Here is a 21,864-nt window from a genome sequence, read left to right on the forward strand (position 1 = left end):
AGATGGGCATTTTTGTGTGGCTTTAAAAAAAAAAAAAAAAAAAAAAAAACATTGTGATGATACATTTAGTTTAGTGAATTATCTTCAATATATCATTACACTGCATCTATCTCCCAGTTTGTTTTGGCCCCACTGTTCCTGATCCGATCAAAAACGAGTGCATAACTGGTGTGACCACCATTTGCCTCATGTGCTGTAACACAAACGTTTGAAATATTTTAGCTTTGATGGCCCTACCAGCTAGGAAATATTGCAGATCTAATCGAATGCGCAGAATAAAGTGGGATAGGTGAGCCCTTCTATTGAGCAATGAAGGACATCTTTGTGTACGAGCGCCTAAATGCTTTCGAAATGTGACCCGTATATTTTGAAGTGAGGATGCGGTGCGCCTAACAATCCTGTTCTATGACGACGTAAACCTGTTTGATTAATAAAAGCTTTGAGTCTTGTAAATTGAGTGCTTTTGTGCAGTTGCAGCACCCTCTTGTGGCTATACCTATGAAGTGTTTTAATTAAGCACACTTAAGTATATCTACACTAGCCATGAGAGCCTTTTTGAGTTTCAAAAAGTTATCTTCTGGCGCCGATCACGACAAACATAGGACAACATCATGTCTACCATATTTTTGACAATGACCCCAGGAGGGTGCACGTCGTGAGGTTGGTGGTGTGCCACGCACATCTGCCAAGCGTCCACCAGCATAACGTTGAGTCCCTTAAACATGGCCCGAAGCATGACATCCAGCTGCAGTGAAAACCAGTCGCTGTGGTTCAGGCTGACGTCCCGGTCCAGTGCCCGAGGGTTGGCCGTGCGGATCACGATCACCGTCTCCGGCGCCCGGTTTAGGAGTCGCACCACCGCCTTGCGGATATGCCGGAGGCGGCGTAGGTACACTTCCACGGGGAAGGGGCCAAAGTGAGCCCAGACGCTGAGCGCCACTACCGTGTTGGGACCGCCAATCATGCCATCCAGTTCGTTGGCGATGTAGCGCAATTCGTTGGCCATGATGGCGGTGTAGATGATGGGTGGGCCGTGGCAGCGGTACTTGAGCACGATGTTGCGAGTTCTGTCCACCGCCATTAAGGGCCCCGCTTTTTCGGGGGTGTGCAGGTCAAATTGTTTCATCTCTGTAGGACAGAACACAAAATTACGACATACGCAAGTGGTCAGTAAATGTTCCTAGAACACTTGGATGTGGTCAAAAGCGCTGTTGTTGTTGTTCTGACGTTGCTGCGTAATATCGGCCAAAATCTCAACTACCAGCTCTCACCTGGAATCACTCCGACGATGTACTCGTACCACTGTCGAATGGTGGAGTCGCCGTACATGTAGACCAACTTGTTGGTCAAACACCGAGTGATGGACGCCCTATCAAAGTGGCGGATGGTGAGGCCATTCAATGGCCTCCACGAATCCTGGTAGTAGTACCCGGACGCCCCCAGTTTCACGGGATCCGTTTTTTGACTGCTGTTTTCTTCATGAATGACAGACACAATGATGCAAATAAATCGCCATTGCCAAAAATGTGAGAGTGATTCATTTGAAGATTCGCAGTACCTTTAATGGATGGCATCACAGTGATGGTGTTAGTTGTAGTTGCACGGATGGGAACTTTGATGTTCACGCCACTGATACCAACAAATCGGTACAGGTATTACTTGGCAGGCATTAAAGTTTTTTCTCAGTGTCTTGAACCAATTCCAAATGATTGTCAAAACTCTTGACTAGCTTGTCTAAGTTTGCCACCATATCGTCAGTGCCAAAGAAGCTCATCAGCAACAAAAAAAACATACCACTACTAATTTAAAAAAAAAAAAAAAAGGCAAACGTAATGTACGCATGTGCATGACTGATGGATGACAATTGGATGGATGAACTTTCCAATAGGCCGACACCAAAGGTGATTTGGGGGTCACCTGACTGTTTGGAAAACCTTTGCATGTCAAACAACCATTTGATTATTGTACATACCTCTGAAACAGCAAAGATTCCCTGTTGGTAATGATGTTTTGGAGGTAGCCTGCCCTAGCGTGGTTGATTCTGGTGTCACAGCTGAGGTTTTTGGGCTTGAAGCAGTACCACGGCTCACCAGAGTGAAGGTCAGTGTAGTTGCACAGTGGACCCTGGTCTGACGGCAGGCATATATCACATGAGGTTGTCTCAGAGCTAAGGCCTTTGCGAAAGAGGCTGACAAAGAACACCCGATGGGGCAATGTCTCTCTTAGTCTCTGCAGCACGGCCACAGCCTCGCTCGAGTGGACCATCATGATAACAACCTGAGCCGAGCCCTCCCACAGCAATGGGAATCGAGCGGAATAAAGTCCGTTCCTGTGATCCAGCACCTGCCCGGCCACACCTGCCCTGTCTTTTGGGGAGTGCAACCGGGCCAACAGCAAATCGCCGCCGTAGCGCTTGGGTCGGCCCTTGAAGTCCCGCAGTTGGACCTGCACTTCCAGCTGGTTGCCCACGGACCAGTTTTTGGCAGGGACAATTGTAAAGTGACTATGGACCGGGTCACTTGTCTGGGACAAGTCGAGTGCTTCGGAGCCAGAGGGCAGCTTGGGCCAGGCGATGAGGTCCAACAAGTTGCGTTCTTCCAGCTCTTCTTTAGGTGATTGTGGCTGGCCCAGATGAGGACAATGAAAGGTGCCCTTCTGCTGAAAGACTTGGTGGCTTCTGGAGAGGTTTGACGACTGGCTCTGGACCAGTGCTGACACTATGTGGTACTTCCAGTTCTGAAGAGAAGACATCACAATGTAAATATGGATCATTGTAACCCAACCACTTGTGCCGCAGAATACACGTGTGCCATGAGAGATCAGGTGTGCTGCAGGAAACAGTCCAATTCATGTATTAGTATTTTTCTCATTTATTGTGTAATGTGTGGTTCATGTCTCTATGGCAACAATGTATCATGATAGGGAGAAAAATGTAACACTCTTCCAGTAGATGGCACAAGACACAATCAACCTGCTGCCATCATAAAACAAGAATAACAGCTGTGTATTCATTTCTACAGATCCAGATTTCACACTTTACAATTAAATATGTGAACAAATTGAGATTGCTTTTATTTCTATTGAATTACATTACCATACCACAATCAAAGAAAGCTTTGAAGAAAGCATTCCGCAACAATAGAACTATCCGGTCGGACAGGTTTTTCTGGCAACCGGCGTTAGGTTCCCTGTTGTGCTTGGTAGAACAAAGAGACAAAAAATAATTTGTAAATTGCTGCAGATAAATCTATCTTTATGCCCACCTATCCAAGAGTAATGCCCCTTTAAGGCTCTTGACTCTTGCATTTGCTGTGTTGTTCAATTTTATAGTTTAATTCCATTAAGATAGAATGTGTTTTATTTGTTCAATTGTGGTTTCTTTAAAGAAGCGTACACAATTTGCAAATTCTACCAGGGAATGCAAACTTATCAGTGCAACTTTAGCATGTTTAAACGAACAAACACACAAACAAAGACAGACTGACCAACTAACTAGACTTAAAAAAAAAAAAAAAAAAAAAATTCTTTCACCTCCACAATGGTGAGTTTCTGCAGCAGTAAGACGAGGCCAAACAGGGAGACAACGATGAGGATGTAATTCCTTACACGTGGGGACATGGTGACTGTGACTTTGGTTGTATTGAGTACCGACCGACGCCACAGTAATGATGACGACGTGCCACCGGTCTTGCCGGGATAGAATTACTACACTGGCTCCACCCAGGAAGTAACCAGAGAGAAGGAGTTGGCTAGATTTTGATATTCATTCTCAAAGTCTGCTTTATTGTCAATTTCTTCACATGCCAAGACACACAAAGAAATCGAAATTACATTCCCACTATCCCACGGTGACAAGACATAGTACACAATATACATACAAGTAAACAACACAAAAAAATAAAAACAAGAAGGCACAAACAATGAATAAATAAGAGTGATGAATAAATAATAAATAAACAAATAACACAATAAATAAGAGGAGCAAAAATGGAGTAAGTGTGCATACAGCACTCACCGATGTGCACCCCCAGGAATCTGGTGCTGCTCACTCTCTCCAGTACTCTGGTCAGCGGCAGGTGTTGGGTGTGACCCTTCCGGAAGTCAACAACAATTTCCTTGGTCTTGTTGACGTTCAGCAAGAGGTTATTGTCCCTGCACCACGGGGTCAGAAGGTCAACCTCCAACATGTATTGAGTCTCCTCGCCCTTGGTGATGAGACCCACTAGAGTCGTGTCGTCAGCAAACTTCAATAAGTATAAATGAAAGGAAATGAAATGCTGATATTGTGGCAAAAGTGAGGAACGCCTCTTTATTCCATGACTGTCTGCCAACAACTGTGGCTAGATACAAGTCTTTGAATCACCCCTAAATGTAAGCCTGCTGGGTGCCACTGAAAAGACCGTGATGTAATAGTTCAAAATAATACAATAATACATAATAGAGAATGGATCAAATTGAACGGATTAAAGAATATCCCCCAAACATTTAAAAGGATCTCCGCAGCATCTAAAGGGATTAGATTAAAATTTTCTACAATCCTGGAGACTCCAAGTGCACAATAATGTGTATACAAAAGCTAAGAAAAAAAGTGTATTTTGCGTGATTTATCCTTTAATTTAAAAACTACCAACAGTTGGCTCAAAATGGATGGGTTTTGACCACATCGCCACACTGCGGGCAAAATGTGCATTGCATGGAGCGCTGTGATTGGCCGAGGTGAAAAATACGTTTTAGTGCGGGAAGCTTTGTTCCACTTGGGTGGTCCAGTATTTGTAAACGCAATTAAAACACTTATTATTTCGTAAATATACTAGCACTGCTGTATAAATAACCAAGTCAACTTCAACAGCAGTTGTTTGTATGCACACAAAAAAGCCATTCTGCCTGCATGTAATTTTTCATTTACATACACTACAGTTCTACTGTATAGTTGAATGGCGGAATGTTCTACCAAAACATTAGTTCGAAAACGGTAAGGAACGGAGCCCCAACAAGGATACTTAAAGTATCGCAGCGCCCAGCACCTACACGCCTTGTGTGTGCAAAGAGGGAAGGCATCTGCTGGGGAAAGTCGGGGTGGGAGGAGAACTGCATTGCTGCCCCAACTCTGGGGGGGTTGGGGGGTTCGGCGGATCGAGACACGAACACTCGCCCGGCTCGAGGACGCGTATGTCGGCTAAAGTGCTCGAGCGGACTCTCGGCCTTTTTTGGGATGCGGACATGGATGAGTAGAAACTTCTAGGAAGTGCGGTTTGCATAAACTGGAGGATAAAATGCGGAGACACGCCGTCGAAGAAGAAAATCAGGTAAGTGAAGTGTTTGAGAAAGATGAGGAGGAAGACAAAAGAGAAGAAAGTTGCTCAACTTGGCTAACAAACTGGCTAGCCTCACTGCTAAAAACTTTTTTTTTTTAGTTCAACTTCCGCACTCGGATCTAATTACTGTATATTCACATATCACTGCAACTCGCTTCTATTTACACTTTCTCCTTCTTGAACAAAAACCGCCGCTTGCAAAGAATTTAAACTAACGGAGTCTACCCTTGGAGTCGACGCTACTCCTTAAACATTTTACGCAATAAAACACTTTTGCAAGATATTTCGTAGTTTGCCTTCGTGCAACGTTTACCGCTAACTTCATTTGTTTTGTTTCGAAAAAAATAATAATACAATAATATTAAACACACGCACGCTAATAAATCAACAAAGAATAAAGTATTTAGAAATAAGTTACACTCAGGTTCAGTTTAACAAAATTAACACGTGTTATTAATATTTGAAGACGTCTTTTTTATAGCTATCTTTTTTTTAATTTTCCAGTTATTTGTCTCAGTGACGTCACACAATGCGCGTTCTGCGTGAAGCGTCTGAACTGTTTCATTCTTAAAATGAAACGACTTAATGCATGTTTAGTTGCGGCAAATTCCAATCTACATCACTTTTGATCGAAAAACTTCCGTGATTAACCCTTTTAAATCGTTAGAGTAAGGTTAGGATTCAAAACAAGGTTAGATCAGCTACCCTAGTTTGTAATTTGAGTTTTAAATAGGAATGACCCTTGGATTTTTTTTCTCTCTCACAGGGGGCTTGACCGATATGAAGCCGGGCTTAGAAAATAATGTATTCAAATATTTTAGAGTACAAAATAAAATGCTTCAGGGACCTAACTGGGGCTACACATGTTTTCCATGGGGCTGTAACCACCCCCAAGCCGCGGTGTAGCGTGAGGTCATGGGCCAAAGGAGGCCTTTTGCCCTGAGATGGACTGATTTGCATTTCTAGCCGACAGCCGATCAGAGTGATCATAATTTTGCCCACTGATATGCCCATTCATTCATAACTCTGTGCGTTCTGTTCCAGTGGGTCCTTCAATCAACATGAACACCAGTAGCAACTGCACCCCATTGGGGAGCGGTGGCGGGCTGGCTGCTCTGGAGTCGGTCTCCATTGTGAGCATCACCCTGCTGGCCTGCCTGGCCAACCTCCTGATCGTGGTCACATTGTACCGCCGACCCTACCTCCTGACACCCAGCAACAAGTTTGTGTTCAGCCTGACTCTGTCCAACCTGCTGCTGTCGGCCCTGGTCCTGCCCTTTGTGGCCGTCAGCTCCGTCAAGAGGGAGTGGGTGTTCGGCGTGGTGTGGTGCAACTTCACCGCCCTGCTCTACCTGCTCATCAGCTCAGCCAGCATACTCACGCTGGGAGCCATCGCCATCGACCGGTTAGTGAGGGATAATCATCACGTGTACCTTTTGTGTCGATTTTCTATATCACTTAATGCTGCTCATGGTACTGTAGAAAGAAACAACAATAAAACAAATAACATTCATGACGAAAGATTTGCAGCAGATTCCTGTCGTCGAAGATGTGTGATTTGGTCACTTAATAAAAATACTCTACCCATGTTATGGTTTAGTGACTGTCCAATCAAGTCGCGCTTCTCATAAACAAGTGCCAGTAGTACAATTTTTTTTTCTTCAAATGTAAATTCTTTTGTTTTTAGTATTTTCAAATGTAATAATTTCCCATGGCTTATATGCACCTCCAAAATCACCCTTCTTTGCTTATTTATCTATGTACTCGGGCATAATCCAGGTTCCGCGGTGGCCCAGTGGCCACTATGCGACTCTCAGCAAGGTTCATTATTGATTCAGTCAGATTTTATACTACAAAAAATGCAAAATAAAATATTTTTTGATATTTCTTAAAGGATTAAATACAGCCTAAATATGAAATACTCATTAAACTTGAGCATAATATTTATAATCATGCCATAAGTATTTTTCCCCTTTTTTCACAAAAGATGAACAATTAAGCCAATTATTGATTATAAAATTGATCATTTCCTGGGTTGACTTGAAAGGTTTTAGCAGAGGTGCCTAGTGTTATTTTGGTCTTATAATTGTATGACATGGGACATTATTTTAAGAATGTGACGATGCAGGGCCAGTGGGGGTTCTGACAGACTGCTTACCTTTTAATCACGACAGGTACTACGCAGTGCTCTACCCGATGATCTACCCCATGAAGATCACGGGGAACCGGGCCGTGGTGGTCATCGCCTACGTGTGGTTGCACTCCCTGGTGGGCTGCGTGCCCCCTCTGTTCGGTTGGTCCTCCTTTGAGTTTGACTGTTTCAAGTGGACCTGCGTAGCATCTTGGCACCGTGAGCCGGGCTACACAGCCTTCTGGGTTGCCTGGTGCATCCTGCCGCCCTTCCTGGTCATGCTGGCGTGCTACGGCGTCATTTTCCGCGTGGCCCGCGTCAAAGCCCGCAAGGTGCACTGCGGCACGGTGGTTGTATCCCAGGAGGACGGCAGTGGCTCGCAAAGGAACGGACGCAAGAATTCGAGCACGTCCACGTCGTCCAGCGGGAGCCGGCGAAGCTTGGTGTACGCCGGAAGCCAGTGCAAGGCCTTTGTCACCATTCTGGTCGTGATCGGGACTTTCCTCATGACCTGGGGCCCGTACGTTAGTGTGGTTTGTACAGAAGCTCTTTTTGGACAGGGGAGCGTCTCCCACGGGCTGGAGACTCTGGTGGCGTGGCTTTCCTTTTGCAGCGCCGTATGTCACCCGTTCATCTATGGCCTGTGGAACAAGACAGTGAGGAAGGAGCTTCTGGGGATGTGCTTTGGCGATCGCTACTATAGAGAGTCCTTCGCCACGCGACACAGGACCTCGCGCCTCTTCAGTATCTCTAACAGGATAACAGGTTTGTCTTCAACCTGTGTGTGCAATTTTATCATTTGAACCCATCTTTTCACTCCATTGGAAGAGTTTATATACTATAGCGTAGCCTATAAATTGCAACTAAGCAGAGATTTACATAGGGGTGACCCTTGTCTCACCATACTTAAATTTGGCTGATCAAATATGATGTTAAATAAAACAAGGTGCCTTACCATTAGAATTGTAAATACAAGGGTTTAATTTGAAAATTTGGTTTTACCAGACTTGGGGATGTCGCCCCACCTGACGGCCATGTTGGCTGGGGGAGGGCAGCTGCTGGCCCCTGGGAGCAGCACAGGAGACACTGGCTTCAGTTTCACTCAGGATTCGTGTAAGTGTCGCACAAGCGTCGCCAGTCTTGTAATGTTACAAAGTATAAATACTTAATTTTGGTCATTTCTGTGTTCGGTAATGAAAAATATATGTTTGTGTCACCTCCGCAGGTACGGACGTGATGCTGCTGGACAACTTTTCCACTGATGGCTCCTCCCATCAACATTATTCCTGCCATTCGTCTGGGAAGAGGAGGAGCTCTGTCACCTTTGAAGACCAGCTAGAGCATTCCAAAGGTATTTGTCAGCCACCCCAAAGCTGCCTCTTTATTGTAACTGTGCTCACCAACATGCCTCTTCTCCTTACCAGCGGATCACGCGGCATCAGTGCAAGTCCACGCCGAGGTCGACAAATCCCTGGACAGCTTCGCTTCCGGGCTAGCCAAAGCCATCGAGAGTGACGCCAAGCTCACCCTCTTTGGGGACATTTTGGCTGTTCCGGCTGCTCTCTTCACGGCCCGGGCGGTGCCCAGGCCAAGATACCTGGATGGTCAGAGACTGAGGTTGGAGAGCATAGACGAAGGCATCGTCAAAGACGACAATGACGAGCGAGACTCAGAGATGAAGGCTGCCTGAGGTCAGCCGATCTGCACGCAGTTTTCCATGGCGATTATTCAGACTGAACACTTGTAACAATTTTACATGAAAGACAAAAAAGACTATGTGCACATTCTTCATTAACATAGAAAAAAGCTCAACCACTACAACCTTATTTATGCTTTTCCAAAGCACACCAGCTCAGTTTTTCTGTTTAGGCCAGTAATGTATCTAAGACTACAATAAGTCAGGTAAGAAAACCGGCCATGGCAGCAATGCAAAGTCAAAACCGTGGTGTCCAGAAATCTGCTCAACCAATGAGCAACCAGCAGTGGTTGGCGTCGCCCACCTTGAACATCAACACGAGCTCAACTCGCTGAGTACTCGCAATAGCACCAAGTTTTGTCAATGGAAAAGTATCCAAAACGTGGAGAGTTGAGTCAGGTCGGTACTGTGTGCCGAAATAATTGCGTTAGTTTACTTTTACTGTCGTCTGTTAAGTATAATTAAACATCATTGTTAGAGTCAATAAATCGCAGACAATGGTTAAACTCCATTGCTCTAATTTCCCAGAATTTTCACTACGGTAAACATTTGTTTTAAATCTTGACGCCAGACCCCTGAATGGCACTTTGGGAGGATGTTATGAGAAAAACAGTTGAATAAGCACATTGATGGTGCTTCAGTCTTACCTCGTATGTTGTTTTTTGCATCATACTTTTTGTTTTTTATAAGTAAAGTGAGATGTAACCTTTGATTTTTACCACGTTGTGACTAAAACTTGTAATGAGTTTTTATAAAGTTTGGAAAGTGTGTCCACAGTGCTGTTTTGTTCACGTGCACATAAAATGAGTCAACCAAATAATGGTGTAACCGCACGTTTGACACGCAGGCATCTTTCAGATGCCTTGTAGCTTTATTCTTTTCTTCCAAAGTTCGTAAAATATTTTTATAGAGACGAGCCATGTTTGTTCTCCTCTCTCTAACAAAAGCAAAGCAAGCACCTTTGTTTACATCGCTTCAAATCCAACGTAACACTGAAAACCAATGAAGCAAACTCACTCCCGACAGAATATTAATAATATTGCACTTAATCTTGAACACCACCTGTCACTCACAGCTGCATAAGGAACTCTTTTCATTCAAGCACACATAGTTCACTCTTTTACATAAACATGAGTAAGAAAGTCACTTAAAAAAAACAATTGGTGGGAAGTTGGGCTTCAAAAGGTAGTACTCTACACTTGTACAAAGAAGTGCTCTCAAGCAAAAAAAAAAAAAAAAAAGTCACCCGCCTAATGCTCATCCTCGTTTTCCTGGCCTGACCCTTCAGAGCGGTCGCCTTCGAGACGATCTGGAAACAGTTCAGAGATTTGGCAATTTGAAAGTAAAACGTTGACAAGAGCAAGTGCAAAAGGTGTACCTGATCGGATGTGATTGAGGGATGCCAGCATTCGCAGCATGAAGGAGGCAGGCACGGTGATTGTGTTCCTCGTCTCCTCCAGCATCAGCTCGTTTCGCGTTATCACCTGCCAGACGGAGACGGTATGGGGGGGGGGGGGGGGGGGGGGGGGGAATGGCATGCATATATGAAAAGTGGATTGTATACGAAGAACTGCCATCTCTGGAGTAGCTGTTAACCCACTGTGTTTAAGCAACCAATGCTTTTTACATACACATTTATGAAAAGCCGCTTTTAATTGACAGCCAGAGTCCAAACCAAGAACCTCTAAACTGTGAGGCATATATGCTAACGCCAACAAAACAAAACAAAAAAAAACGGCCCAAGTCTTGGTTGTCGTACCTCATCAGCAAGAACCCTGTTGAAAGACGGAGATTGCTCCAACGGAGACCAGATCTTGATGTCGTAGTCAATGCCGGACGAGGCCAGAACTGGCCGGGAACAGGGAAACAATGAGTTTGGTGGAGTGATAGAGGTAGGTCAGGTGGGGCGGGTTTTGGACTCACTTGGGTCGTAGGGGTGCGGCTGCAGGCAGTTGACCACGTGGTTGTCGGCCTCCAGCAGCATGAGGTGCTCAGCGGTGTGCCGATCCCAGATGAAGATGTGGCCGCAGTCGGAGCCGCTCATCACAAAGTTGTTCCCCCAGAAGCAGGACTCCTTTATCTGGCACGAGAAAAGCGAACCGTATCTAACTGTAGTACATGACTGTCTTAGGGATTAGAATGTATTAAATAAATAAATGCAGGGGGCTCTCATGAAAAAAACAAAGCTAGGAAATTCCAAAAAGCAGAAGAACTTTGCAGAAAGCAGTCGGATGAGTACCATAGTGCGAGAATTGCGGTGGCCTTTGTACACCATTTTGACTGAGGGCCTCCTGATGTTTTGCGTCTCGCTCTCCTCCATCTCCCTTCGCTCTTTCCTCCTGCGAAACAGCTCCTGGATGCGAGCTGCAGCTGAACGTCTGAAAATACGAGGACACCGTGTGACTCAACGTGCACGCTTGTAACCTCATGCTTTCGATTTAGGCTGGCACAAACGTGTGACAGGCAAAAAAAAAAAAGAGCAGCCACTACAACTCAAGCACACAATATCAGTATCTTCCTCAGGGTGGGACAAAAAAATTGTAGTGCGTCATATTGCAACATGTCTTATTACACGTGTTACGTTCTGTGTAGGTTTTTGGGTTTATCTTCTGGCTTAAGGGAAGTTGGACTTTTTTGAAGCCCCTATGATGAAACCAAGACGTAACATAACTAAAATATGACCACCTTACAAATAGCCAGCCAAGCAAATAAGACACTTGGCTGGAATGAGTTAACCAAGCCCCTGCAAATAAACGGAATCATTCTAAAGGTTCCATTGATGAAGACCAACAATATGCTGCTAAAATGCAACAAAAATGTAAATTTATCAAACCCTAAATTTTACAGGTCATTTTAAGTGGATTCAACATCATTTAAGGACAATGAAGGGTCAAATTTGTGAAACTCAACGTTCTGTATAATCCCTGATTAATAAGACAAGCATTTTGTTTTGACAAGTATTGAATAACGTAGCTTGTATTTATTTGATTGATTGATTTGTATTTAGTTTGTTTTAATTGGACCATGATGGGTTTTTTCTTCTCATTGCTATCTGAAAAGCATCTGTCTTTTAGAAAGTCAGAGCAGCTTCTTGGGTACTGACTATGTACCAGTATGATACACTTCTGAAATCATCAAATTTGCTCAATATAAGTTTAATATTATTATTAATAATCAATTCTATTAATTCATCTGAAGACACTGACAATGATTTCTCACAAGAATTAGGAAACCGATAAAGACCAATATACAGTGCATCGAACTGAGTACATCAAGACTTTACATACATAAAAATATTTTCGAAATGACTTCTACAAAATTCCTAGAAAATCACAAAGTTCCATCGCTGATGATGAGTCTTGCTCCGTGCATCACACACTCGGTGGCATCGGTACCCACATGCACGATAGTTAGTTCTGTGTGTACATTAGTTGCCCTCATGACACACACTGTTACCTGATCATTCTATCTCCTACTGCAGATCCTCTGGAATTTGCTCTAGATGTGCAGTATGACAATCAATGATAAAACTTGACATGCGAGAAGGCAAATATTGAGTTCATGAGAGTCGACCCATTTAACGTACCTCTGGCCTTGTCCTCGATACCTGGTTGACGGGATGAGGATGGGGTCGTCGTCACTGTCGTCAGAGTCCTGGTTCCCCCTTGCGGGCTGGCCCTGGCCCTCAGTCACCGTCGGAACCACCTCCGACCCCTCACCCCCCGTGGGTTCCTGTCTCCGGCAGTCCCCAGAAGTTTCCTCCGGGGCGTCTGCCGGAATCTTATCCTTTGACGAGCCTTCCGGTGGGCCATTGGCGGTCAACTTGTTGTGAGTACTAGAGCAGGAGGGGTCGCTTGAAGGCTCTGTTGTGGCCGAGGCCTCACTCTGCTGCGCTAAAGAGTCAAATGTTGGGGGGGAAAGATTCATACACTTAAATTAATAAATTCATCACTGTTAAATTTAAAATGAAAGTCAATAAAACAAATACATCTTTGACTGATTGGCATTTTTGCCATCGATCAAACAAGAAGTTAACTGAAGACGATTATACTGATCTCCCTGTGCGTTATGTACTTCGTGTACGTTATCGCAGTTCATCAGCAAGCCAAACTCGGGTGTAAAACACTTGCGCCAGGATTCACAGCGTCTTGCTCACTTTATTTCCGCATTCCAGTGTAATACACAACGAGTAAAAAGCCATTGCTTCCACGAGCATGAGAAGACAAAGATTCGCCTGGATGACGCGAGAAATGTTACCGTCTCTCAAGCCAAGTGCTTGTTAAGTCACTTCAACAAAAAAAAAATATGCACAACTTCTGGTGTGTTTCAAAATAAAGTTCCGGTTCGCTTCTTAACTATAAATAACTGCTTTTTTTTTACATAGAAAACATTTCTTAGCATAACATATACATTCCATAAATCAGTTTTAAGTACACTTACCTTTCTAACATCAAGAAAACAATTCTATCATCAAGAAAACAATTCTGAGGGCAGAACAACAATACTGCAAATACGGTACCTCAAAGGACTTCATTAAAATCATTATGCCCCAAGTATGAGAACCAATCGTTGTGGTATTAGAAGCATTGACAGCTCAAAAGAATTACAAAAGCACATTTCTTTGGTGTGTTTTGAGCTTAGTGTTGAACTTTCTACAGGACAAAATTAGGTAAAGTTATGTCTTACTCATTTCTTAAAAAAGAACACAAATGCCTTAACAGCTTTTGATTATAAAGATGTATATAACTCACGTGGCTCTAGCACAGGATTCTCTGTGGATACACTCTGCCGGCTCTGCACTGTCTCAAATGCCTTTGGACCGCCGCTGCCTGGAGAGCTGGATGTGCTACTGCTCCTGAAGAAGTAGAATCGTTTCACAACATTTTCCTCAACGTTGGGTTGGTTGTATGCAAACTAAAGTACAGTTCAAAAATATTGTGCGAGATACAAAAGATGGGCTCACCATTCATCAGTGAAGTCCAGTTTGATGGTGCTGGCGGTGGTTCCCTCTGAGCTGTAGTGCAGGCTGAGCACCGGCTCCGCCGCAGTGGACCGGCTGGCGCTGGAGGTGGAGGGAGGGTTGCAGATGGCTGGCAGTGAAGCATCGTCAGACTGCGAAAAAGATACGCCTCCTGTGGGGCAAGAGCGCACACATACACAACAGCAGCAATGTTTTTTTTTTGTTATTAATATACATCTTCTTATAAACCTCTGAAATTTGATTTATTCTCATGCCACAACATGAACAAGAGCACGTGGTTTCAAGACGCACCGTGCTGTTCATCCAGAGTCATGGATCCCAGCTGCTTGTTTACAACCGATGAAGGGGAATCTGCAAAATATAAATAAATAAGACAAATATAAAATAAAGGCAACTACCATATGTAGGGCAAACATTGCTGCACAGACACAATGCACAGAAATAGAACGCAAGTGACAGACAGATTGCATTGAGATGAGGTCATCGTCGTGTCCCCCCCCCCGCAAAAAAATAGCTCTATTAGAAATCAGGTGCAACACAACACCAACAAATCTAACTTCTGGCTAGAGCAAGAACATGAATACATTATCTTTAATTGGAGATTGGTGATGCAGTAAATCTTCTTTCGCCTTCCCTTACACGTGATGCCAAACATGCGGTGAGCACAACAAAAATCACGCAAAGTTAATTTACAGGCGAAGGAATTCAAACAGTTCTAAAAGACATTAAACTGCCAGTAAAGCAGACGGTCGACTGTATACATGCCGGAACAGGGTTAGGACTGCAAGTAAAACCGCAAGAAGGATCTGGAGTGATGTAACATAGTGGAGGACAACAGCTTTTTTTTAATAATAATAAAAAAAAAAGTAAGAGTAGTGTCTTATAGTCCGGAAAATACGGTATTTTGGATACCACACCACAAGATAGCACTGAGCACATGTGCTGTCATAATGACTACATTTACATGTACGAATACAATATTAGTTATCCTTGTTATGACTCTGATACACCAATTTGGATATAATACAATATTAGAGACATATTGTAAAGGGTGTATGCATATCCCATCATAGTCGGAAGTTTCATTCTCTCTTCTCCCGTCCTGCTATTGTGAATGAATGAAAGTGATATCCACATAAGAGAGGCTAGTGGCATGTTAATAAGCACATGGTGGTATTTCTGTGAATGGAGGAGAGATCACAAAGGGATTAGTGGTCATTGTGGAGCCTAACTAGATCTACACAAGCATGTCAAGGGGAAAACCGCAGGGGGGGGGGGGGCAAGCAAAAAAAAAAAAAGACAAGAAGCGGGTTTGGGTGAGGGTAACCTGTGTGGGGTTGAGTCTCAGGAACAGCAGTGGCTTCCAGTCTTTCCGGAGGGGCAGAGGAAGAGGAGGAGGAGAAGGAGGAGGCAGAAGAAGGGGCCGCTCGCCGCCCCTGTCCTGGGGGGTCGGCCAGGCGAAGTAACCTCTGCAAACGTCTACACACTAAACTTATGGGCAGCCGATGAGGGCCGTACTCTGATAGAGAGGCGAAGGGAGAAAGGGTGGAAATTTTATGGAGGAGGGACAACGAAAAATGGAGGACATGATGCTGAAGGAAAGGAACTGCTACTTGAAAGGCTGTGCCACGTATTCTAATAAAATGCCAACACAACACTGGGTTTGGACCAAGGACAAAGCACTTTCGTTCTATAGAGCAATGCGACAGCGTGCGTAAAAGCTCCTCCTCTTCCTCGCACAACACGGTTGCTTGCTGCCAGGATGTCACCTCAAAGGAACATTTTTAAATAAGACATGGCTGTCTATATGGTGTTTGTGGTGTGCGGGATTGGTCATCCCGAGTACACCACACACGAGAAGAGCAATAAACACTTTTCCGATAGTCAAGAGAGGTGTCTTTTCACAATGTGTGGAGTTTGCATGTTCTCCCCGGGTCCGCGTGGGCTTTCTCCGGGTACTCCGGTTTCCTCCCACATCCCAAAAACACGCTTGATAGGCCAATTGTGAGTGTGAGTGCAGATGGTTGTTTGTGTGCCCTGTGATTGGCTGGCAACCAGCTCACTTAACAGGTTGACACTTACCGGAGAGGGCAGTTTCTGACGCAGCCGTTCCTGGAGTAGGGGTCTGTCTCCGCAATGACGATGCTGATCTTTCGACTGATGATGTGCTGGAAGACGGTGTTGCAGTAGCAGCTGAGGATAACGCAGGCGCAGAAGAGGAGGCAGGCGAGGATGCCGCCGCCGCAGCAGGACTGCTTTGCAAGGCCAGGGCGTCAGCTGCTGCTGGCCTCTCGAGGGAGCTGATCTCCTGGCTGGTGGCACTTACAGTGGCGACGGGAATATTGGGACGAATGGTCGTTCCTAGAAGCAAGATGATTTGATCAAATAAATATTACACACAGTAAACAAATCTTACTGTAAAACAGGTTTATGGAGAAACAAAATGTTCCACCTCGGGGTCGCGATTGAGGGCGAGTTCCTCTACTGCTCTGAGCCTCACTGGCTTCCTCGAACCAGCGTGACAACATATCCGACATCCTCTGCATTAAGGACACGTTGGGGCTCTGTTCCCCTGGAAGGGAAAAATAAAACAACTTTTCTGTATCATGACAAGAACGAATAATAAAATAAAGGACGTGAGAAATTGATGAAAGAGGTTTGGGTTATATATAACACTAAACACGGCATGAGGTGGACAATCTAATTCGAACAAGATCCAAGAAATGACTGCCATTACCAAGACTACCACAAATGCCTGGTTATTGGTTATCACCTATTAGGCATCCTCCAGTTGTTTATGAGAATACATGTCACATTGCCCAAAATAGTCAGCTTTCAAAATAAGCTTAAATATTGTCGTCTCCAGCTCAGCCATGGACCTTACAACAAATGTGACCTCCTCACAGGAAAATCTCTGTAGATGTGACAAAGGGACGACTAAATCCAATATATGATCCAGGTTCCCTCAATAAGCTATGATGGAATAAAGTGCACACTTTATAATATGGAAATCTTATCAAATGAACACTTCTCTCACAATATCCAACAATAGTGATGTTAGATGCGTTTCTAATATTTGACCTAGTTTCTGTACATTGTGTAGAGTGGAGTACGTTTGTATGGCCATATTATGTCTTTCTGGCAAATTAACCAAGAGATATAGATACATTTGCAGGAGTCATGGTGTTGGCAATCAAGGGCAATATACTTACCATCTCTCTCCCTCTCACTCTCAGGACGAGCTCGGGGTCCAGTATCTGACCAGTCACCTCGCAAACGAAGGCGCTTAACTGGCGGCTGCCTAAGCTGTGGAAACACACACGCAGGCAGGCGGGCAGGCAGGCAGGCAGGCAGGCACACACACACACACACACACACACACACACACTGAAAGATTAGCAGCTTGTCAATCAAAGTGTGTTCAAAAATAGATGCACTGCCAAAGCCAAACAATGCACATCTCAGTCCGTCTGCCCCTCTCTCACAGAGCACCACGTTGCCTTTACTTTCCGTGAGCCCTCATCCCCTCCACCCTCTCCCATGCCTGTCCCTATCTTTGAAAGGGCCAGAAATGGAAGACTGAGGTCTTCCAGGTATCAACACTTAAATGAGGAAGTCAGGGACTGAGATGGTAAGAAGTGGAGTGACCTGCTCATTCAGTCAGAGAAAGTTGAGCTACAGGTCACGCACCCACGCACGTACATAAACAGTTTAACATAACATCCACTTGAACTATTTGAGGTGAGTGGGAACACAGTGTGCGTGGGTTGCTCTATTTGGAAAGGAATGTTGGGTTGCATCTCGCCACAGCTGACCTCACGAGGCATTGAATCACTGGCACCGTGATGGAAAGTCGACATGTTGCTTTTCCGACTTCAGCTAGAGTATCAAATGCCACCTGTGGTCAAAGACCCTGTGATTTCAAAGATTTGTTCCTCTGTTGTCCTTACCTCCTCCCTCCTCTCCTCCGAGGGGCCCTTCAACTCTCGGGCCTGATCGTCTTTGGGGTCAAACAGGTAGATGTAGTCGGATGAATAGCTGACCAGCACCTCTTGGCCGTCCTCGCTGTAGCATAGCGACGTCACCCGACACGATTTGTTGGACAGATGAGCCGGCACGAACCTCACGCACATGCCCGTTGTCCCCCGGCCCATGTAGTTACCTAGGAAAGGACTCGAGCAATAAACAAAAGGCAGCGTGCCATTATTTTTACTGCAACTGCAGTTCGTACTGACCTGTGGCCCTGGTGCCCAGCATACGTCTGTCATAGATGCGCACGGAACTGTCTGAACAGCCCACCGCCAGGTAGTAGGGCATCAGCGGCGAGATCGATATAGACGTAGCCGCTCTTCGGCAATTGATCAGGATGTCCTGTCAAACACCAAAGCGGAATTTCTGTTGTCATTGCAATGCATCCATCAGACAGGTTGGCCATGATCTGAATGATGCTTTTCATTTGAAAGCAGTGTAGGTCGGGTTCTCACTATATTTGGTAACTTGGGCTGGGTGATTGTGGGAAAAGTAAGAATCATGATCTTTTTGATAGCTATTGAAATTAATGAGAATAATGGAGTGTAAATCGCAGTCTCTAACGACCAGGAAGCTATTTGTGATCACCGTACATCTTTGCAATCCTCTTTCGTGCAGCTGGTTTTCGTGCGGAGATCAAACCATCGCACCGTGCCATCCTCCCCGCACGACAAGAAGGTGTAGGGGTCGTTTGGTACTGTCATAATCTGGCGACACAGCCAAAGACCAAGTTAGACATAGAACATTGTCACAGAGGGATTTCTGAAGCGTTTTTGTTGACCTCATAGGCGGTGCCGTAATGGCAAGTAAACTGACACTGTCTGTTGAACTCGGCACTCTTTTCTGTGCGGGTGTAGTAGAGGATTCCATCCCCAGAGCAGGAGATGATCTCCTGGTCGTTGGTGTGGGGCATGAACTTTGCGCTGAAGATATTGGCCCGGTGGCCGGACCGTATTGACTTTTTCACCTGAGGAAGTCAAAAAGAAACAAGATGCCACTAAAAAGGGGGAACTGGTTTTATCTTGGGCTGCAACTAAGGATTACTTTAATAACAATTCATGAGGTCATTGTTTTGGCAATCAATCAATGATTTGGTTTTAAAAATAAACTTGGCTTGAGTTTCATCCCTTTATCAAATACTTTGTTTAAACATTTATAAAATTCATCCTAACTGACAGGGCAGGAAATGCACATGCGGCACTTTTTCTACTCAAAGCTCGAAATCTTGAAAAACAAGATTCGTGAAGCACACGCGAGTATCCCCCCCAAAAAAACCCTCGACATTACACCTACATCATTCACATCAAGATTCACAGTTTTTACCTTTTCTACACAGATTATTTCAACATCCTTTATTCCCGGACACTTTTCTCTACAGACCTTTTTCTTGTACGGGTTGGTAATGGCCAGGAAGGTATCATCTGAACCGGACAGGATGTATTCTCCCGTCTCGTTCCACGATATCGTGTTGACCTGAGGGGAGTCAAAGAGTCAGCACACAGTGACACAAGATAATAGTCGAGTCCACGTCAATTAATCAGAGACATCATTGATGTTTACTTCTCCGTTGTCAACTCACAATGCGAGCTCTCACCTCCAAATAAAGGTCCACCCCGGACCGACACGGCCAGCCAATAACAAATCACATTCAGCCACATTCAGACTCAGTTCACGTAACATAACTGCATTTTCACAACAAAGTGGTTATTGATCGACCGCCACTGTTTTGTTAGTTTGTCAGGTTTACGTGGTCCTGAAGTCAACGTCAACAAAGGAGGTACTCACACAGCCATCGTGGATATTGAGCGTTGCTTCTAGCTTCAGTCTCTGAACAAACTCTCTTCTACCTGCAGATAACAAAGGAAATATCTTTTGGGGCTTCTGCCAGTTATTACAATATTACTTAGTATAATATCATACAGACACACCATTGCACCTCTAATACTGTATAATGTCATAAATAAAACTACCAATGACTTTAAATGGTAAAGGGTGAAAATATTCAAAAGAATATGCGCTGAAATAAGAATTTGAAAATGAAAAGTGCAAATACTTATTCACAACCCTGTAAATTAACACAGTTGAGCCAATTTGGATGTGCACTTTATTTTTTTTACTTCTTAATGCATTTCCAAGGTATCGGATCAAGGTGCACTTGGGTGTAAAGCAACATGATTGGGACATCCCTAATACAGTGGTTTACTTCACTTAACATTTAAAAGGACAGCTAAAGGGCAAATAAACCCTCTGAAAATGTTAAGATGGGATTATTGATGAAATAACAAAAAATTAATGGGACATTTATTTTTTATTTAAATGCATCAAATCCTTCAACTTTACAATGAATTTAAATGCATATTAAAGCATCTTTTATTGGAGAGATGCAAAAACAAAGATAGATGTGATGTTTTAAATGTATTTTTTGGAATAAATACTTTGATTATTTAAGTAAACAGCGGCTGATAAAGAAGATGTGGACCAAAACTGAGCTATTTGCTGTCTTGGGTTTAGTTCCTCTTGAGGTTTATGTTGCTGACAACATTACCTGTATTATTAAGATTTTATGATGACAACTGTTAGAGGCTGGAAAAAAAAATTCACTTTACATTGTTTGTTATGTCAGGGTTTCAAGAAGTTCACAGGTCTTCCCCCCCCCCCCCACCCCCCCCCAATTGCTGCAGCACAAAACTTTATCCTTATGGCATTTACCAATGGCATTTTGTTTTCTTGCGCATTAGGTTAGGTGCAGACCATATCATTCTTACATAAATGCATTTTGGGCCAGAATCATATTTTACATATAGGTCGTTATGTGGGGAGAAAAATACATCTAAGAATCCCTTTTGAAAGGCAATAGTGTGCGACTGGAACACAACCCACAAGTTGTCACCCTTCTCCTTTTCCAAGCTAAATATAAACTGGGAGTGCTGCTGCTGCTGCTGCTCTTGCAGTGTAACTGAACACAATGCGAGCTTCAAGTTAATCACTGTCAAGTTAAATACAGCAATGATAAAAACTCAGAGGCACCTGCTTCAGTACTCAGGTGGATACAGCTTGACGGCGGTGCCTTCGGAAGGACCAATAACTCATAAATAATTCACTTCGTCAATCAAGAGCACAATATCTCTTAAGTAAATTAATCTGACAATGACATGAGTGCAAGTGTGAATCTATTAAGAAATTAAATGTCGGTGCTACAGTGTTATTTCCGTCATAAAAATAAAAAAAACAAATAGGGAGAGGAGCTTAGGGGGGCAGGGGCTACAACCCACTACGTTCCAAACACGCTAGCGTTACTCTCCATGTTTCATTCTTACCCAAATAGTTCGTCCGAATGGTGTTTGGCTCGCTGTATCCGATGAGGCGTTTGTTTACATCCCATACCAGGTTGCCGCAGTAGGACATGGTGACCGAGTGTGGCTTTTAATAAACAACAACATTGAAATTTAAGCTAACCGCCTCGGGGATTTCTTTGGCCATCGGTCCCTGTCAATCGGGACGATGCTAACGTTAGCTGGTCGCGACAGTGCAGAGTTTCATGGCGGAGTGAGATGAGAGTTCCTTTATTACCGTCCAGCCAGTTCCTTCTTGCTAGTGGCCCGACAATCTCCCTTGCTCCTGAGCAAGTAACTGTGCGGCGGGTTAGCCCGCCGGCCTGCTTTATTTTGTGGAAGAGGCAGGCGAACGATCAGCTGTGCCCAAACAACGCGAT

At 44.3% G+C, this 21,864-nt stretch overlaps 3 protein-coding genes across 6 annotated transcripts; 1 reads left to right on the forward strand and 2 right to left on the reverse strand.

Annotated features, from left to right (window-relative positions):
- Nucleotides 1–39: 39 nt before the first annotated feature.
- Nucleotides 40–7,609, reverse strand: LOC125973772 (NXPE family member 3). The gene is made up of 7 exons (XM_049728242.1): nucleotides 7,474–7,609; nucleotides 4,016–4,244; nucleotides 3,532–3,838; nucleotides 1,973–2,736; nucleotides 1,559–1,629; nucleotides 1,272–1,475; nucleotides 40–1,128 (listed from the first exon to the last, which is right to left on the reverse strand). The coding sequence occupies exons 3-7, from the start codon at nucleotides 3,616–3,618 to the stop codon at nucleotides 563–565; spliced, it is 1,692 nt and encodes a 563-aa protein (XP_049584199.1). The 5' UTR covers nucleotides 3,619–3,838; nucleotides 4,016–4,244; nucleotides 7,474–7,609; the 3' UTR covers nucleotides 40–562.
- Nucleotides 4,757–9,912, forward strand: gpr161b (G protein-coupled receptor 161b). The gene is made up of 6 exons (XM_049728243.2): nucleotides 4,757–5,306; nucleotides 6,360–6,720; nucleotides 7,490–8,211; nucleotides 8,452–8,559; nucleotides 8,672–8,797; nucleotides 8,871–9,912. Exons 2-6 carry the CDS (start codon nucleotides 6,377–6,379, stop codon nucleotides 9,134–9,136), a joined length of 1,566 nt encoding a protein of 521 aa, XP_049584200.1. The 5' UTR covers nucleotides 4,757–5,306; nucleotides 6,360–6,376; the 3' UTR covers nucleotides 9,137–9,912.
- Nucleotides 9,913–9,977: 65 nt separating this feature from the next.
- Nucleotides 9,978–21,864, reverse strand: dcaf6 (ddb1 and cul4 associated factor 6). 4 transcript variants are annotated; one of them, XM_049728233.1, is made up of 21 exons: nucleotides 21,470–21,864; nucleotides 19,938–19,999; nucleotides 19,533–19,625; nucleotides 18,934–19,119; nucleotides 18,746–18,859; nucleotides 18,359–18,494; nucleotides 18,074–18,285; nucleotides 17,336–17,429; nucleotides 16,576–16,695; nucleotides 16,206–16,484; nucleotides 15,451–15,642; nucleotides 14,415–14,474; nucleotides 14,106–14,274; nucleotides 13,894–13,997; nucleotides 12,729–13,035; nucleotides 12,599–12,640; nucleotides 11,382–11,520; nucleotides 11,066–11,222; nucleotides 10,902–10,990; nucleotides 10,521–10,626; nucleotides 9,978–10,451 (listed from the first exon to the last, which is right to left on the reverse strand). In XM_049728233.1, the coding sequence occupies exons 1-21, from the start codon at nucleotides 21,555–21,557 to the stop codon at nucleotides 10,393–10,395; spliced, it is 2,808 nt and encodes a 935-aa protein (XP_049584190.1). In that variant the 5' UTR covers nucleotides 21,558–21,864; the 3' UTR covers nucleotides 9,978–10,392. The 4 variants fall into 4 exon arrangements, with proteins under 4 accessions (XP_049584190.1, XP_049584193.1, XP_049584191.1 ...); XM_049728236.2 differs by having other exon boundaries at nucleotides 21,723–21,831; XM_049728234.1 differs by lacking the exon at nucleotides 12,599–12,640.

The sequence above is a fragment of the Syngnathus scovelli genome, chromosome 8 (genome assembly GCF_024217435.2).
Source record: "Syngnathus scovelli strain Florida chromosome 8, RoL_Ssco_1.2, whole genome shotgun sequence".
NCBI classification, from domain to species: domain Eukaryota; kingdom Metazoa; phylum Chordata; class Actinopteri; order Syngnathiformes; family Syngnathidae; genus Syngnathus; species Syngnathus scovelli.

What these genes read in the sequence shown, in the direction of transcription:
- dcaf6 (XM_049728233.1), bottom strand. Translation starts at nt 21,557, where the DNA reads ATGTCCTACTGCGGCAACCTGGTATGGGATGTAAACAAACGCCTCATC. An exon ending in GTCAGAAACTGCCCTCTCCG is followed by an intron (nt 15,643 to 16,205) that starts GTAAGTGTCAAC and finishes CCTCTCTATCAG; the next exon opens with AGTACGGCCCTCATCGGCTG. An exon ending in TGAGACTCAACCCCACACAG is followed by an intron (nt 14,475 to 15,450) that starts GTTACCCTCACC and finishes TATATTTTGCAG; the next exon opens with ATTCCCCTTCATCGGTTGTA.
- LOC125973772 (XM_049728242.1), bottom strand. Translation starts at nt 3,618, where the DNA reads ATGTCCCCACGTGTAAGGAATTACATCCTCATCGTTGTCTCCCTGTTT. An exon ending in GAATCTTTGCTGTTTCAGAG is followed by an intron (nt 1,630 to 1,972) that starts GTATGTACAATA and finishes TGTTGGTATCAG; the next exon opens with TGGCGTGAACATCAAAGTTC. An exon ending in TGTGATGCCATCCATTAAAG is followed by an intron (nt 1,476 to 1,558) that starts GTACTGCGAATC and finishes TCATTCATGAAG; the next exon opens with AAAACAGCAGTCAAAAAACG.
- gpr161b (XM_049728243.2), top strand. Translation starts at nt 6,377, where the DNA reads ATGAACACCAGTAGCAACTGCACCCCATTGGGGAGCGGTGGCGGGCTG. An exon ending in GGAGCCATCGCCATCGACCG is followed by an intron (nt 6,721 to 7,489) that starts GTTAGTGAGGGA and finishes TAATCACGACAG; the next exon opens with GTACTACGCAGTGCTCTACC. An exon ending in TATCTCTAACAGGATAACAG is followed by an intron (nt 8,212 to 8,451) that starts GTTTGTCTTCAA and finishes TGGTTTTACCAG; the next exon opens with ACTTGGGGATGTCGCCCCAC.